Here is an 18,131-nt window from a genome sequence, read left to right on the forward strand (position 1 = left end):
TACCACTGTAATTCTTAACCAAACTTTGAGCCTAATCAAAATGCAAAATGTATTTGCATAATTAGTGATATTGCGCAGTTGGAGATGTTTAAACATATTGGAATTCTCTCCATTTAGCCAAAGTGAAAATGAAGCAAGGAATGAAATTATTTTGTTTCAGGCGTATTATCTCCATTATGAGAAAATTATTTTACCTGGGTCTCCTAGTCACCTAGAATCCTACCGAGAAATCCTCTGATGGCTTTTACATTAAATGAGGTGATAGGCTTATCCTGGAACAAGTAAATGTCTCTTAAGTTGGTCTTGGGAGATGCCAAGTAAATGGCCAAAAACATTACAGTATTGCTCACCAACTTAGAAAAATAATTGAAATGGTGTTCAATTCAAAGAATTCCATTGAAAGAGAAAAAGTGTAGTTTACTCTGTATAAATTTAAAATACAATATAAAACAAAATAAAACCTTTGTCTATTCAATGATCAAATACAAAGAATAAAATGCAGCTTTATTTCTCATAGTTACTTTATTAATATTAATGAATAGGAAAACATGCAATATAGAACCCGAAATAGAACAATTAATACACAATAGCCACTGGACTACATACCGCCATCCTGAGCCACACAATATCCAACCTTCTCAATTCCAAAGCATAGCGAAAACTGCTTTGGGATACTGTTCGCTTTCAGATGCTGTATGATGTCACAGAGGAGGAATCTTCCCCAAATACAAACATAAATACATATTTCATAAAATTCCAAATATTTAAAGTAGGGATAGCATAAATTTCACACATTTTATTCTTAAAAGTATCACATACTGTCACTAAACAATTGCCTTCAATTTTTGTTTCATTTGTGCACACACATTTTTCTGAGCAGCCTTTTCATTACTACTTCTGCTGTTGTCAACTTGCACTGCTTTTTAAAAATCATATTTATAGAAAGCACATGGATGGTTAGTGTAAGAAAGCTACTACTGTGAATGAATATTTAAGGCCTCTGCATAAAATTGCTCTGGTGTGGTAATTGGCACATGATATAAAAAGGTTCCTGCCCAAATATAGTTCAGCTTCTCTTGGTCCCATGTTTTCCAGGCCAATTGGGCCAGTTGCAAATAGCAAAAACAATGCCTAAAGATTATGACACAAGGTTTAAAAATAATTATAAACTTTGTTTGCAAAAACTACTGGCTTCAAAGGATAAATGATAATCATAATGAAAAATATAAATCAGATGAATATAAATAAGGAAAAACCTAAATAAGTAGATGTCTATACATGAGTATTAGGAAATAAATGTGCATTCAGCCTTAATATAAAGAATAAAAAAGGCTAATGTTTAAGTATTTATATGAGTCATACCCACTTAATTTTCCCAGGACTGAGGACGTTTTGCACGTGACATGATTACATTTTAAGGACTGCACAATTTGTGATTTTTAGTCCAATTTTTTCCCATTTTAATGCAAGTGTGTGACAAATATTAGTTCGGGAAGGCAGAGGCTCTTCATAACTGTCACCATTACACAATAGCACTACTTATTTAACAACCATCTTTTTCTAACCAAATTTACATAATTAAAAATAAAATGCTTAACTAAATGAGACTATACAAGATGTACTCACTAAATTTATTACAATGTTGGTATCATATGTAAAGGCTACTTTTAATACACTGACACAGTATTAGTTAAAACGTGAAGATAAAGTTCAAGAAAAGAACATGTATGTACTTAGCATATAAGATACACGTTTGGATATATACTTACAAACATACAGTAATATTATAGCTAGAAAATTAATAATCACAATGTATTGAATATGGCCACAAAATAGAATAAGCAGCATGGCTGAACATATTATTATCACATGTATCATTCAATTTGAACTTCTAATTTCAAGCCAAATCAAATCTTTCTGTTTTCAAGGGAAACATTTTCCAGTTCAAAGAATGTATCTTTTACACATCAGAAAAGCCACCTGAGATTTGTCAACCTATAGCTCTGTCCATCCATTCAAAGAAAGAATTTGTAAGGTGATGAGAAAGACCTCATCAGATCTGAAGCCCTGGAGTTATGGGTTTCCAAAGCCAGACCTAGTGGAAGCTTAGAAAGAGAATGCATAGGGGAGAAAAACTGGGCTCACACCCCTTGCCTCTTTGGCTACTTTCAGCCTGCTTCCGTTCAATGCCTCTCTGACACAAAGCCAGAAGAGGGTGCCCAGTCTTTTCAGATTCTAAACACAATCTAAATCCGATTATACAATCAGAGTTAGAAAGGGCAATAAAAGCATATTTGTTCATTCCTATATGTCTAGGAAAGGTAAGAAAACTTCACAAATTTTTAAATGTGAGGATTTAAGAGCTTCCCTAGTAACTGAATAAATCACACTATCAGAAAAGAAAAATTTCCCAAAATTTTACTTTGGTTCTTACTCTGGTTTCTAATAACATAGATAGCAAGCTTTCAGATTCCTAACAGATTATTTAGTATTGTTTTAGCTTCTTCTTTTTATCTCCTTTTAAATTTGTGTGTAGATCATAACTTAACTAAAGGTATGGAAAAGAAAAAATGTAGAAATAATTAAAATTTAAAAAAAACTCACTTGCATAATCATTGCAAGTTGTTTTTGTTTTTTGGTTTTTGGTTTTGATTTTGTTTTGCTTTTTGAGTGAAAACACATACTAAAATCTACTGGAAGCACGGATTTTGTCATTCTGGGTTTTAAAAATCTTCCCCAGATTTAAAATCTTTGCCAACAATAACAACAGCAACGATAATAGCAATACACATACATGACATTATTTCAGTGAATTTTCAGACATTAGTCCTTCAGGATTCACATGCACCTGGGAAACCAGTATGCTCCAAATCCCTTGGAATGTTAATAAATACAAAGGAGAAACAAATACCAATTAATCGGAGATTTCACTAATTAAACTTTAGTACTTAAAAGTCAAGAAGTTATTCTACACACCAAAGCAAATATGAATTAAAGAGCTTCACAATGGGAACAATGCATTCTTAAAACGCTACTTAACCTGCCGGGCACATTAAGAGAAGCTTCCTCAACATTCAGTGGAAACCTTCACCAATGAAATTAGACATTTATCACAGTTTATATTACAACATTTACACACGGTTTAATCATAAATTACGTATCTTCAAGTTACACATTACAAAGTCTACATCTAGTTTAATCAACAAGAAATATTCACTCCCCACCCCCCCCAAAACATCAATTGTTTCTTGGTTTAGTGTGATACTGAAACAAGACATTTTCTTGGTTTTGTTATGGAGGAAAATTAATTGGGAGGTGTTTCTGTAAATTCATGAAATGTGCACATAGAAGATAATGGCCACTTACGAGGATGAAAACAGAAAATAAAGAACAGGCAACGGAAGGAAACTAATGTTTCCCTTGAATACTACTGTATTCTTTTCTTGGTAGGACATATTTTGTTTCATATGTGAGATTTTGTTGGTTTCTTTTTTTGTGTGCTATTGGGGTATTTCTATCCACCCCAAGAAGCAGTCATGAACCTTATTTCTCCCTCTGCACATCTCTTTGAAATTCTACACTGTAATACATTTGATGTAGTTTGATAATTACATATCTTGAAAAGTTCCTTCCTAACTCTCATCTTGTTATCAGTGGTTTTCGTCAGTAAGTTGAGCTAGAATGGTAAAATCCCCTTAGTCTTATAAGTTAAATACATGGTTTTATATACAGTTTTATTTATTCATCTGTGGTTTTTACTGAACATCTTTCGATAATAGCCTATGGAGCTGTTGAATCAACATTTAAATCTTTCTGATCTTCTCTAGAAAATAAGAGTTTACAGTCATTGTTATAAATGAATCTGGTATTGAAGGCATACACCTTCCTTGTGATTTTTATATACAAATTCAAGAAGTAAAGGTCCAGTTAATAATGGAATACAGGCTTAAAATGACAGATAAAATATTATTTCTGATGTACTTTACACTAAACTACAAAGGTAAATTTTAAAAAAAGAAAGAGGCCCTTTTTTTAGCAAATAATTGCCTAATTTGGGCACTTATATTGCACTTCAGTGTCTCGAACTCTACTAAAGAGTAGAGAAATAGGTTTAAATCTAGATCTGTACAGTTTATATATATTTACCAAAAATGCATATACAAATTATATCAACAATATATTCTTGCAATAAAGGTAGAAAACATAAAAAACAGGACAGAGACAAAAACTAGGAGATATTTACAGTCCCTACTATGCATTTTTAAAGGTAGAGATACTAGGTAACAAAAACCTGGAGACAAATAAGAAACCAAAATCAAACAAAAAGACTAACAAAAAGAATACAGTACTTATACCTTCTAATGTTATCTCAACAAAAGTTTAGATAAACTAAAGGTAAACTTGGAAAGTCAGATATTTGCTAGTTTTCCACTTGCTATGTACTGTGTCCACAAAAATTAGAACAGAAAAAAAATCAGTAATATTGCACATGGTGTTAAAAAATGAAAAAAAATACAGTACATCAGAAATAGTATTCACCATATATTAATTTCTGTCATGATAAGCCTTTCTGTACAGAGGGATGTGAATTTTTAAATTTGTTTTTATATACACATTCTGAATTAAATAAATTGTACACTTAATTTTAACTTTTGACTAAGGGTCTAGCTCCAGACTTATTCTGGTATCCGTTTTTTATTTACAGAGCTATTTACAAAGCTATCAATTTGGAATAATTATGGAAATTGGACCTTAAACTTGGATTATGTACATCCTGTCTAGTTTAGCTTTATAATGGATGCTCTTCCATAATGGGGGAGTCACCCCTAGAGGGTCTGGCCTGTTGGCCTGGAGTGAAGGTTGTCAGTGGAATGACCTTAATTGAATCATCACTGTGATGAATTCTTTCAGACATGGTATAAAACTGAGCTCTTGTACTACCTTGCACGCTCTGATCAAGAGAACGCAGTCCATCAGCCCCAGCCCCCTGCACCCAGCCTTGCTGCATAGCCATCGGTGGTTGGGCTTGGTTGCGATGGAGAGTAGCAGCCTGTGGCAGAGGGGGGCTACGGCGGATTGGAACAGCTTGTGCCAGGGGAGGGCTATAGCGGAGGGCTGAGCCCTGTGCTGCTGGTGGGCTGTGGCAAAGTGCAGTAGCCTGTGCTAGAGGTGGACTGTGGTGGAGAGCAGAGGCCTGCACTGGTGGAGGACTGTGGCACAGTGCAATGGCCTGGGTCACAGGAGGGCTGTGGCAGAGAGCAATGGTCTGTGTGACCGGAGGGCTGCGGCGGCGAAGAGTGGACTGTGTCAGGGGTGGGCTACGGCAGAGAGTAGAGGCTTGTCCTTGTGATGGACTGGAATGGGTCAGAGAAGCTGGCATCCAGCAAGAATCAGAATGGCCCAAGATGAGACATTCATGGGTACAGTTGTCAGAGGCCTCTTCCACAGTTGGTTGGACAGTTATTTCTGCAGCTGTGGGGGAAAACAAAAAAGAAAATATATTTATATTTCAAAGACTTTTTTTTAGTTACTTAAATTGTATTGCTACAGGAAAAATTAACAATTTCTCTAGAAATACAGCCGAAACTTCTAGTATTTTCACAATTGCTACTTGATTTGTCAATAATAATTCCTAGAGAAATATAAATAACCAATGGCGTGAATAGGGTCTCACTTTTATAATTAAGGTCCTTTGGCTTAGTCCCCTAAATGTAGTCCCCTTAAATTGTTTTGTGACTATAAATGGAAATTATTGTTGATGATCTATCTATATACACAAGTCAGTTGAAGTATGGCTCCTAATTAACATGGAGAGAAGATATAAAAGTAAAGTGAGTGAGAAAGCAAATCATAGGAACATATATGAAACTAAAAAATTATAGTTAACCAAATTTTTATCTAGTAAACTAATCTGAAAATGTAGCTTATTGAACTATAAAATGTTCCTTTTAGTTTTCCAAAATAATTGATTACTGCAGTCTTTATTTTCTGAAAATCAGAGATTAGCAACATAATAAACTTACATATCCACAGCATTTATTTGTGAATTATAATGTCTTCTAAAACTCATTTGTAAGATTTCTCTAAAGTCTTCGAATGTCAGTAGATACTAAGTATCAATAAGGACACCCTATAAAGACTCACAAAAGACAAATGGGGTCACTATATCAATATAACAGTTGACTTGAGAGCAAGCAATGTTATCAAACATAAAGAAAAAACATTATATAACAGTAGAAAGACCAGTTCTCCAAGAAGATGAATCAATTCTAAGTGTGAAAGCAGCTAACAACACAGATTCAAGATACAAGAAGCAAACCCAACCAGAAATGAAAGGAAGAATAGACATATTGACAATCAGAGACTATAATATTCTTCAAACTTGATCAAACAAATAGAAAACCAGTAATAATATAGAAGAAAAAACCTAAATGAAAGATCTCCGCGAGTGAGATCCCAGTGGAAAGAATGGGTCATCAAAGAAGGAGGTACCTTTCTCTGAAGGGAGGAGAGAACTTCCACTTTGACCATGGCCTTGTCTAAATATGATCAGAGTCAGTGAACTCAGGGGGCTTCCATAGCCTTGGCAGCTCATGACAAGAGCCTAGGGTGATTACTGAGGCCATAAACAAGAGTGTCAATTTGTTAAGTCAACAACAGGAGTCACTGTGCACTTACTCCTCATGTAGGATCTTTGTCCTTAGTGTGCTGTACATTGAGATTTAATGCTATAACTAGTACTCAAACAGTATTTTTCACTTTATGTTTCTGTGTGGGAGCAAACTGTTGAAATCTTTACTTAATGTATGCTAAACTGATCTTCTGTATATAAAGAGAATTGAAAATGAATCTTGATGTGAATGGAAGGGGAGAGGGAGTGGGAAAGGGGAGGGTTGCGGGTGGGAGGGACGTTATGGGGGAAGAAGCCATTGTAATCCTTAAGCTGTGCTTTGGAAATTTATATTCATTAAATAAAAGTTTTAAAAAAAAAGAAGACATGAACAACACCATTAATCAATTAGAATAAAAGTGAAAATAATTTGGACAACATTCTACTCTCAGCAAATTAGAAACACAAGAACTTCTTCAAATTTACATAGAACATTTACAAAAAGCTAATAGTTAACATCATCTTTAAAGGTGAACAACTGAGTTCTTTCCATTTAAAATTGGAACACAGTAAGGTTGACCATCCTCATAACTTCTATTTAAAATTGTATTATAAGGTCTACACATACACAATTAAATAAAGCAAGGGAAGAAATCAAAAGCATACAGACTGGAAAGAATAAAGCTGTCTCTATCCACAGACATAATTTGGTATAAATCTAACAAAATGCATGTAGCATCTATTGCTGAAGATAAAACACTGATTTGAATCCAAATCGAAGATTTAACATATGAAGAGATGTACTGTCTGGCACGGCTCAATAGGCTAATCCTTTGCCTGCGGCGCCGGCGCGGGCAACCCGGGTTCTAGTCCTGGTTGGGGCGCCCGATTCTGTCCAGGTTGCTCCTCTTCCAGGCCAGCTCTCTGCTGTGGCCCAGGAAGGCAGTGGAGGATGGCCCGGGTCCTTGGGCCCTGCACCCACATGGGAGACCAGGAGGATGCACCTGGCTCCTGGCTTCAGATCAGCGCAGTGCGCCAGCCACAGCGCGCTGGATTCAGCGGCCATTGTGGGGTGAACTAACGGAAAAGGAAGACCTTTCTCTGTCTCTCTTTCTCACTGTCCACTCTGCCTGTCAAACACAAAATAAAATTAAAAAAAAAAAAAAAAAAAAGAGATGTACTATACTCAAAGCTTAGAAGATTTACTACTGCTTTGATGTCAGTGCTCCCCAAGTTGATCTGTAGACTCAGTGTAATCTCAACAAAAATCCGAGATACCTTCTTTTGTTTTTCCCAGGTGTCAACAAGCTGATTCTACAACTTATATGGAAAGAGAAAGGAATTAGAATAGCTAAACAACTTTTAAAAAGAACAAACAATTGGAGGAACTTGAAAATTTAATATAAAATAGCCTTGGGGCCAGCATTGTGGTGCAGTGGGTTAAGCCACTACCTGTGACATCGACATCCCATATGGATTTTGGTTTGAGTCCTGGCTGCTCCACTTTCAATTCCACTCACTGCTAATGTGCCTGGGAAAGCAGCAGCAGATGACTCAAGTGCTTGAGCCCCTGTACCCACATGGTAGAACCAGATGGAGTTCTGTTCCTGGCTTTGGCTTGTACGAGCCCAGGCCACTGTGGGCATTTGGGGAGTAAACCAGTGCATGGAAGATTTCTCTCTGTGTCTCTGCCTCTCTGTAATTCTGCCTTTTGAATACATTTTAAAAAATATTAAAAATAAAACTTTGTTATATAACTTTGTGAAACCAGTGGTTAAGAATGTTATTCTACTGTAGTTTTAATAATTTGTGGTTACTTTAAAATTTACTGTATATGGGTGAAATGGTCATTTTTCCATTAATTTTTGTTTACAGCCATTTTCGATATTCCCACTAAACCAGGGTCTTTTTGCTTTTTACTTATTAAATTTCTTATTTGATGAAGTATTAAATCTTTTTTCCTGTAATGTAAATTTAAAATATGTTTTCTCAATACTAAAAAAAAAAAAAAAAAAAAAAAAAAGGGAAAAGGAAGGAGGGTGGGAGGGAGTGGGGAGAGAGGAAGGGAATGGTAAAATTATAGGAATGATAAGCAGATCAGTGTGGCCAGAGTTTGGGAGTAGAGAAAGGGGTGAGTAGCAGGGGCAGCAGAATGGAATTTCCGAGTGATGAAACTGTTCTCTGCCATGAAGATAATGGTGGATACATTTCTCCAAACTGAAAGAACTGTACAACCGGATTGAATGTATCATAATGATATGGCCAGCGCCGCGGCTCACTAGGCTAATCCTCCGCCTGTGGCGCCAGCACACAGGGTTCTAGTCCCAGTTGGGGCACTGATTCTGTCCTGGTTACTCCTTTCCAGTCCAGCTCTCTGCTATGGCCCGGGAAGGCAGTGGAGGATGGCCCAAGTGCTTGGGCCCTGCACCCGCATGGGAGACCAGGAGAAGCACCTGGCTCCTGCCTTCGGATTGGTGCAGTGCGCTGGCCGTAGCGGCCATTTGGGGGGTGAACCAATGGAAGGAAGACCTTTCTCTCTGTCTCTCTCTCTCACTGTCTAACTCTGCCTGTCAAAAAAAAGTAGCAGTATTTTGCAAATACCAAGAAATTATACATTTTGTAAGTTAACTTTTACCTCCTATATTCAGTTCAGAATTTTCTACCAAAAAATAAAGTTTACTAATCACATGAAATAGTATTCAATGGAAATACTGTATTTTCTCCTTGTGCAGTTACTGTTTGGAATATTTTTAATGCAGTACGATCGAATTTAAATATCATTTTGAAAATTATGGGTAGGAGTACTAAAAAATGGGAAAGGGATATGAGATTGGTTTACAATACAAATTACAACTCAAATGTTTTATAAGACATTCAGCCTCACACATTTTCTACCTTTGTAAAAACTGCGAAATGACAGTGATTTTCCTTTGTGTACATGATGATGGTGAGATAAGAGTATAGCAAATGAGTGAAAATTTTTTTCATATAAACTATCTATTTAGGTCACCCTATTGTCTTACCTTTTCTTTTTTTCTTTTTTTAAAATTATTTTATTTATTTGAAAGAGTTACAGAGAGTGGTAGAGCCAGAGAGAGACAGAGACAGAGATAGAGACAGAGAGAGAGAGAGAGTCTCCCATTCCATTGGTTCACCCTCCAAATGACTGCAACGGCCAGAGCTGAGCTGATCCAAAGCCAGGAGCCATGAGCTTCTTCTTGGTCTCCCACATAGGTACAGGGAACCAAGAACTTGGGCCATCTTCTACTGCTTTCCCAGGCCACAGCAGAGAGCTGGATCAGAAGAGGAGCAGACAGGACTCGAACTGGTGTCCATGTGGGATGCCAGCAATGCAGGCAGCAGCTTTACCCACTGTGCCACAGCGCTGACCCCTCAATTCGTTTTTATTATCCAAAGTATTCCTTTAGAGAGATATACCATATTTTATTTATCTGTTCATTAGTTTATACTTGGATTGTTTACACTTTTACTTATCATGAATAATGTTGCTATGAACATTTGTGTAAAAGTTTTTGTACTAAGTCAAATGACCAATCTATGTTTAAATTTGCAGGAACTTTCAAACTTTTCTCCAGTTTGACTTAACTATTTTAGACAAACAACAGAAATATATAAATGTTCCAATTCCTCTGCATACCTGCTAATTTTTATTATCATCTGTTTTTTTTTATTATAGCCATACTAGTAAGAAGTGGTGTCTCATTGTGATGTTGATAATTGTTTTACTGAATACTAATGAAGCTGAACACGTTTTCTGCACCTATTAGTCATTAGTTTATCTTATTTGGAGGTATGCCTATTCATATCCTTTACCTATCTTAAAAGTAGATTATTTGCCTTTTTATTGTTGAGCTGTACAATTTCTCTTTTTATCTATATGGTCTTTTATAAGTCCATTATAAGATATATGTTTCGGGGGGCTGGCACTGCGGCATAGCGGGTAAAGCCTCTGCCTGCAGTGGGTGCCAGTTCAGGACCTGGCTGCTCCATTTTGACCCAGCTCTCTGCTGTGGCCTGGGAAAGCAGTGGGGAATGGCCCAATTTCTTGGGCCCCTGCACCCACACTGGAGACCTGGGGGAAGCTCCTGGCTCCTGGCCTCAGGTCGGCCCAGCTCCAACATTTGCAGCCATTTGGGTAGTGAATCAATGATGGAGGACTTCTCTCTTTGCCTTTGCCTCTCTGTAACACTGCCTTTCAAATAAATAAATAAATCTTTAAAAAAAGAAATATGATTCAGAAATATTTTCTCCCATTCTTTGGTTTTCACTTCATGATGTCCTTTAAAATACAAAATTCTTGAAATGACAAAGCTTAATTCCTTTTTTGTTGTTGTTTGTACTTATGGTATCAGGTTTTAAAAGGCTTTGCATGATACAAGGCAAAAATTTATTACTATGTTTCTCATAGTTTTATGGTTTCAGCTATTATCTTAAGGTTAATGACCAATTTGGAGTCATTTTCTGTGTATGTTTGAGGTAAGGAAGGGACTCAATGAATTTTCTTGTTTGTCTAGAAAGGTTTACTCATTTTAATTTATTACAGACATTTTCACTGGATATAAAACGAGGGGTTAACATTTTTTTTTCTTTTTTGTCAGCTTCTTAAATATGGCTTACCATTGCCTTTTGGCACCTATCATATCTGCTAAGAAGTTTGCTTTTATTCTTATTAAGGTTCCCACGTACACACGTCATTTTTTCTTACTCCTTTTGAAATATTTTCTTTCAGTATTTTTATAGGACATGCTTAACTCTCTATGTTTACCATACCTGGAGTTTGTTGAGCTTCTTATGTATACATATCAATGAGTTTAATGAAATTTGAGTTTTTTTGAGTCATTATTTCTTCTAATATTATTTCTACTCCCTTCTTCCTCCTTTCCTTCAGATAATTCCTTTGCTCATGAATAAGTGCGCTTAATGGTTTCTCACATTTCCCATTTTTCTTTATTTTTTGGCTCTTTTATTTAGATTGCATAATCTCAACCAAAATTTAAATTTGAGTTTTCTGATTCTTTCTCTGGATTCTTGAAATCTGCTATTGCTTCTCTATATTTTGGTTATTGTATTTTTCAACTTCAGAGTTAACATTTGGTGTTTTTACATTTTTACTTCTTCATTGATATTCTGGATTTGATGGTATATTGTCATTCTGCTTTACTCATTTAAGCATGGTTTCTTTTAGATTTTTGAACATATATGTGTACAATATCTGCTTTGACATCTTTTTCTATTAAATCTGACATCAGGACACACATGTAAGTTTTTGTTGCTCATGTTGCTTTTTTCATGTATGGCTCACAGTTTCCTATTTCTTTGTATATATCAGAATTATGTCAAAATTAGGCATTTTAGATAAAAATATTACATTAACTGTGGATACTAATAACCTTTCCTTCTCTGAGACTACATATTACTTTTCTCCGTTTATCTGTTTTGTTGCTATGCTGGAAATCTCGTATCTGCTTAATATGAAGTAACTGGTGGCACCCACCAGCATTCATCGTTGGACACTGATGTCTCAGTTAAATTATCTGCTGCGGCTGCAATTATATCCAGCTGTTTGGTTCCACTAATTATTGGATGATTCTTTAGCGAGCTTTTTTGTTTGTTTTTGTTTTCGTTTGTTTTTTTGGCAATGTCCTGTGCATAAATTGCTCATAAACCTGATGCAATTAATTTTAGGCTCTTTCGCAGGGATGGTTTTTTGAGGCAACATGTTGATGTCTTGTTTCTTTTTCTATGTCTCTTTACAAGGTTCTTTCTGCTAAACTTACAACTAACTGGTCTACAGTCTTTTTTTTTCCCCTCTCATGGAGCTACTATCCTCTTCTTAATTTTTTACCACCGAAATATCCACTGGATTTGGAAACTCCATTAGCTTGAACTTCCCCAAACTTTCTTACAAATACAGTTCATGCTCTTGGGGGAAGTTTTGGAGCTCTTTGTTTTTATGGTATATCTTTCTTCCCTTGCCAAAATATGTGGCCACTGCATGGAAGCTGAGAGTAGGGACAATAGCTTGCTTCAGTTAGATTGGAAGAGTGCTGAACAGGCGAATCAGCTTCTGGTATTCTCAGTTTACCTATCCTAGCATGAAATTTCCACCCTAGGACTAAATTGGAGTATAGGCAATTGGGCTCAGTATTCTTAAAGCACTCTTGCCTGTAACAGACCTTCTGCAACATAGTGCTAATAGGGCTGAAAAATCCTGGAAGTATGCTTAACCTTAGAATAGGAGCTGGAGGGGGGAGTTCTATGTTCTTGGATAACTCTGCTCAGCATGTAGCTTCTGTTACGTTGAATTAATGGGGAAGGTATGGATCATGGTTTAAATTCTACAGCTCTCACTGCTTTGGCAGAGCATAAATTATCTTGAATAAGTGTTTCTGAGTTTGCTGTTTGCTCCTAGGACAATTTTTCATAAACTTTATATAGTTTTTTTAAGTCGTTTTCATCAATCATGGTTGTTTCACTGGAGAGAAGATGCATGTAACTACTCATAAAACCATGTGTAGATTGTATCTTTCCTATAGAATATTTTTTCTACTCTGATTAAAATACACACAACTAACATCTAATTTTAACCATCTTTAGGCATATAGTTTTAATTGTACAAGTACATTCACATTGTGGTGCAACCATCACCACCATCTGTTTCCAGAATGTTTTTTATCTTCCCCAACAGAGATTATGCATCCATTCAACAGTGACTCAGTCCCCCTATCCTGAAACCCCTGGCAACTACCATTATACTTCCTATGAAATCGGCTAATATAAAAACCTCTTATAAGACTTGAACCCACAGCTATAATCAGTTCACAGCAGCTTTATTCAAAATAGCTAAGGCAATCCAAGGGTCAATCAATAGAGTAGATAGGTAAAATGTTTTATCTATGCAGCAAAACATTATTCAGACTTCAAAAGGAAGGAAAATTTGTCACATACTACAACATGGTTCAGAATAAATATTTCCACATACATACATAATCATATGGCAACTGTTACAACTCTAATTATTAGGAACCATCCACATTTTGAACTCACTATATCTCTGTCTCTATTTATTTAAGCATTGGCATTAACAAGTCATGTCAATAATCAGTAATATTTCACCACATAGCCTTAGTCCTTAAAAAATAAAACCAAAAATGCAAAGAAATTAATTCAAATGATAATACATGCACCAACAATTTTAGAAAGTTCTTCAAAACTTGGGAAATTAAGTAACAAGACACACACAGAATTTAAGAAAAATAAGAGGCGTAAAAGTTGATATGTTTTATGTGATTTCATGATGTATACAATATATGGTTTTCATAAATTGAAATATTTTATGATTAAATGGGAAACCAGTTGACACAAATTTTTTTATATGAACAGATGATACTTCACATAAACTTCTAAAATCTGTTGTGGGTCATTGTAATAGTATTTTCCAATAACAACAGTATAAAATATGAGTAATCTAGTATATCTGTTGAAATGCTCTCCAAAAAATTCACCTTGATAATGATTCAAAATTTCTATTACATTTAATCACTTACCCTCAATTCATATTGAATAAAAATCAACACAAGTATTAGTTAAATATAACCTCCATCAATTTAGTTCTAAACTTTTAATAACAAATAAGCTGAGGCTTTTTGATATTATTTTTTAAGAAGATTTATTTATTTACTTGAAGGTCAGAGTTACACAGAGAGAAGAAGAGGCAGAGAGAAAAAGAGAGAGAGAGAGAGAGAGAGAGAGAGAGAGAGAAGGGTCTTCCATCCGCTGGTTTACTCCCTAATTGGTTGCAACAGCCAGAGCCACGCTGATCTAAAGCAAGGAGCCAGGAGCTTCTTCCAGGTCTCCCAGGGGTCAAAGGACTTGGGCCATCTTCTACTGCTTTCTCAGGCCATAGCAGAGAGCTGGATCAGAAGCGGAGCAGCCGGGACTCGAACTAACACCCATATGGGATGCCAGCACTGCAGGCGGCAGCTTTACCTGCTACGCCACAGCGCCGGCCCCGATATTATTTGTTTTAAGAGCTCTCTTTTTTCTTTAAATAACAAATATTTCTATATTTATTAATATTTATGATTTTCAAAAATCTCATCAGCAATAAGAAGATAAAATCATTTATTCAGAGCTACTAAATGCAGTTCTTACACTCAGACTGATGGTGGGAGGATTGCCTAGAACTACGTTTGCATCTACAATAGGTTAAAAAATCACAGCTTTAGCTAAATGTACTTAATCTCAGTAATTCAGAATGTGTTGGTGAAAATCTTAGTTTTAGTTAAAATAAATCTTAAACTTCACTGCCATATATCTAAATGTATACAAATACAGCAATACTGGTAAGTAAATTTTAAACAAAAGCACAAAAAAGAAGCATAATTAAATATTATAAAGATTTCTATGTGACTGAATGCTGCTAAAGCGTATTTCCTTTAGTGGGCTATACAGCTTTCCTTAATATGATTCACACCTTTTAATTAACATAACAAGCTATTTCCCAAAGAGAAAGTATGAGATTAACACAGATTAACTCAGTTCAAATTGAAAAGAATTTGCATTGTGAATTAGTGGAATCTAGCGAATTAAACTAAAACCAATGCTTTTTGAAGGCTTCTGAAACTCATGAATAACATTCAACATGAAAGAAATTAATATTCTTACTAGGAAATATATTATGCTCATGCAACATCCAAACACCCTATGGATATCACTGTAGTTCTTCTCGAAGGAAACCATGATTCAGTAACGTAGTTGATCATTTTGTCAGGCTGAAAAGGAAACTTGAAATAAATTTATGATTTAAGTGATGTCCAAAAATTCTGTCAACATGAATGTAAATGAAGTATACTGGGAAAATGGAATATACAGCCAGGCGATAAAAACAGCAGACACAAAGAATATATTGCTCGGAAGACTTCCCCAATATCTCTCCTTGGAAACCATTTACAAGTGAACAGTTACCATCTGCAGTTGTTGAGAAGGAGTGAGAAAAATGACAGTATATTGAAATATATTTTTAGCACAATGAAATGAAGATCACTGTCAGAATATAATTCATCTGTTTTGGCTCAGAAAGAAAATCTGCCCTTATGATGTTGAATTCATTTGGATAGACCTTTTCCTTCACTCTAAATGCTTGTACTTGAACTTTAAATGGCTTTTCAGAATTATCTATTAACATATTTCTTCAATGGTCTGATGTAGAATATGTGTTTCAAGAAGTAGAGGAGCAAATCCCAGTATTTCAAAATTCAGATATCAAGTTTATAGATATGATTAAATGTGCTTCAATGATGTGCCCAATCATTCTCTACCATCTAACAATTTGGGAACAAATACATATTTTATAGACATTTCCCTTAGTGTTATCCCGACAAGACTTGAATGTTCATTATACAGATTTCCAAATTGTTCCATTTAATCTATCTGTTAATCTCTGATAGTAATTCCACATGTCATTTGATTAATGTTCAAAGCTGAACTCTCATGAAAAGGAATGACATATTTTGGTAAATTTGCGTTTGATCTCTCTTTTTCTTGCTCTTTCAGTCATTTCCCAAATGTATCACTGAGGATTGTTAATGTTATTTTAAGAGAATATCAGGTTGTAATTGACATACTGATTTCAGCAAAATTTTACTGTCCTGAAACACTTATCATTTGGTCTTCCCAAGAAGCCTAATAGAAATATATGACTTGTTCTACTAGGTTTACATGTCACAGTTTGGTTTAATATGGTCCAAATACATACTAGAGGCATTTGAAACATTCAATACAGATATGAACTTGTAATTTTGAGATTTGTGTGACTTAAAGTTCCACTAGTACACTGAAGATAATTTGTGCAATTTGATAATTTCAAGTTATTCATGTAAATAAATTAGCCAGAGCAGACAAATAATACATAAGAAAACCATATCATGAGATGAGTGATCCTATTTTCACCTAATATGTCTCTATTTTTTCTAGGATTTGCAGGGAACAAATTGAGTGAACTGACCACAACCAAGATAGTACTTTGGAAGCTACATACGTAAGTGAACATTAGGGAAGTGATGGGATTGGGGTTTACCGTGAAATTATCATTAGAGGGACCGGTGCTGTGACATAGCAGGTAAAGACGCCACCCGCCGTGCTGACATCCCATATGGGCACTGGTCCAAGTCTACCAGCTCTCTGCTATGGCCTAGGAAAGCAGTAGAAGATGGGCCAAGTGCTTGGGCCCCTGCACACACATGGGAGACCCAGAAGAAGCTCCTGGCTCCTGTCTTCTGCTTGGCCAGGCTCTGGCCATTTGGGGAGTGAACCAATGGATAGAAGACTTCTCATTCTCTCTCTCTCTCTCTCTCTCCCTCTCTCTGTAACTCTGCCCTTCAAATAAAAAAAAATCTTTTTAAAAAGAAAAGTATCATTAGAATTTCCTCAATGTTCCCCAGTAATTTGATGGTATTGAGTCATAGATTTAGGATTTTGATCCATTTTGAGTGGAATTTTGTTTCATACTTCTGCACGTGGAAACTCTGCAAGACATTAGGATAGGCAAAGACCTCTTGGAAAAGACCTTAGAATCACAGGCAATCAAAGTCAAACTTGAAAAATGGGATTATATCAAGATGAGAAGCTTCTGCACTGCAAAAGAAACTTGCAAACTGAAGAGGCAACCAACAAAATGGGAGAAAATATTTTCAAACTATGCAACTGGTAAGGATTAATATCCAGAATCTATGAAGAGCTCAAGAAACTCAACAACAACACAACAAATAATCCAGTTAAGAAATGGGCAAAGGATTTGAATAGGCATTTTTCAAAAGAGGAAATTCAAATAGCCAACAGACACATGAAAAAAGGCTCAGGATCACTAGCCCTCAGGGAAATGCAAATAAAAATCACAATGGGATTTCACATCACCCTGGTGAGAATGGCTTTCATACAGAAATTAACAAACAGCAAATGCTGGTGAGGGTGTGGGGAGAAAGTACCCTAATCCACTGTTGGTGGGAACATAAACTGGTGTACCCACTGTGGAAGACAGTATGGCAATATCTCAGAAAGCTGCACATAGATCTACCATATAACCCAGCCATCCAATTCCTGGCAATTTACCCAAACAAAAAGAAATCAGTACATGAAAGAGTGATCTGTACCCCCATGTTTACTGCAGCTCAGTTCACAATAGCTAAGACATGGAATCAACCCAGATGTCCATCAAGTGAAGCCTGGGTAAAGAAATTGTAGTATATATAAACTATGGAATACTACACAGTGGTAAAAATAAGAAACAACAGCACCATGTAATCCTGTCATTTGCAACTAAATGGATGCAATTGGAAACCATTATACTTAGTTTAAAAAGCCAGTCCCAAAAAGTCAAATACCATATATTTTCCCTGATCTGTGGTAACTAATAGATTACCTAAAAGGTAATCTATATGAGTGAAACATTGAGAGATGGACGAAGTACTCTTTGGACACAGATATTGTAAAAGCACACAGA

General features: G+C 35.8%; 1 protein-coding gene across 5 annotated transcripts in view; it reads right to left on the reverse strand.

Moving 5' to 3' along the window:
- Positions 1-503: 503 nt before the first annotated feature.
- PCDH11X (protocadherin 11 X-linked) overlaps positions 504-18,131 on the reverse strand; it is a 751,842-nt gene continuing 734,214 nt past the window's right edge. For all 5 annotated transcript variants that reach the window (XM_051827412.3, XM_051827410.3, XM_002720154.5 and 2 more), the window contains one exon: positions 504-5,472. In XM_051827412.3, the coding sequence (XP_051683372.1) occupies positions 4,790-5,472 (683 nt within the window). In that variant the 3' untranslated portion in view covers positions 504-4,789. The remainder of the gene's footprint in view (positions 5,473-18,131) is intronic.

This window comes from Oryctolagus cuniculus, chromosome X (genome assembly GCF_051225735.1).
Source record: "Oryctolagus cuniculus isolate XC-2025 breed Fujian yellow rabbit chromosome X, ASM5122573v1, whole genome shotgun sequence".
NCBI lineage: Eukaryota > Metazoa > Chordata > Mammalia > Lagomorpha > Leporidae > Oryctolagus > Oryctolagus cuniculus.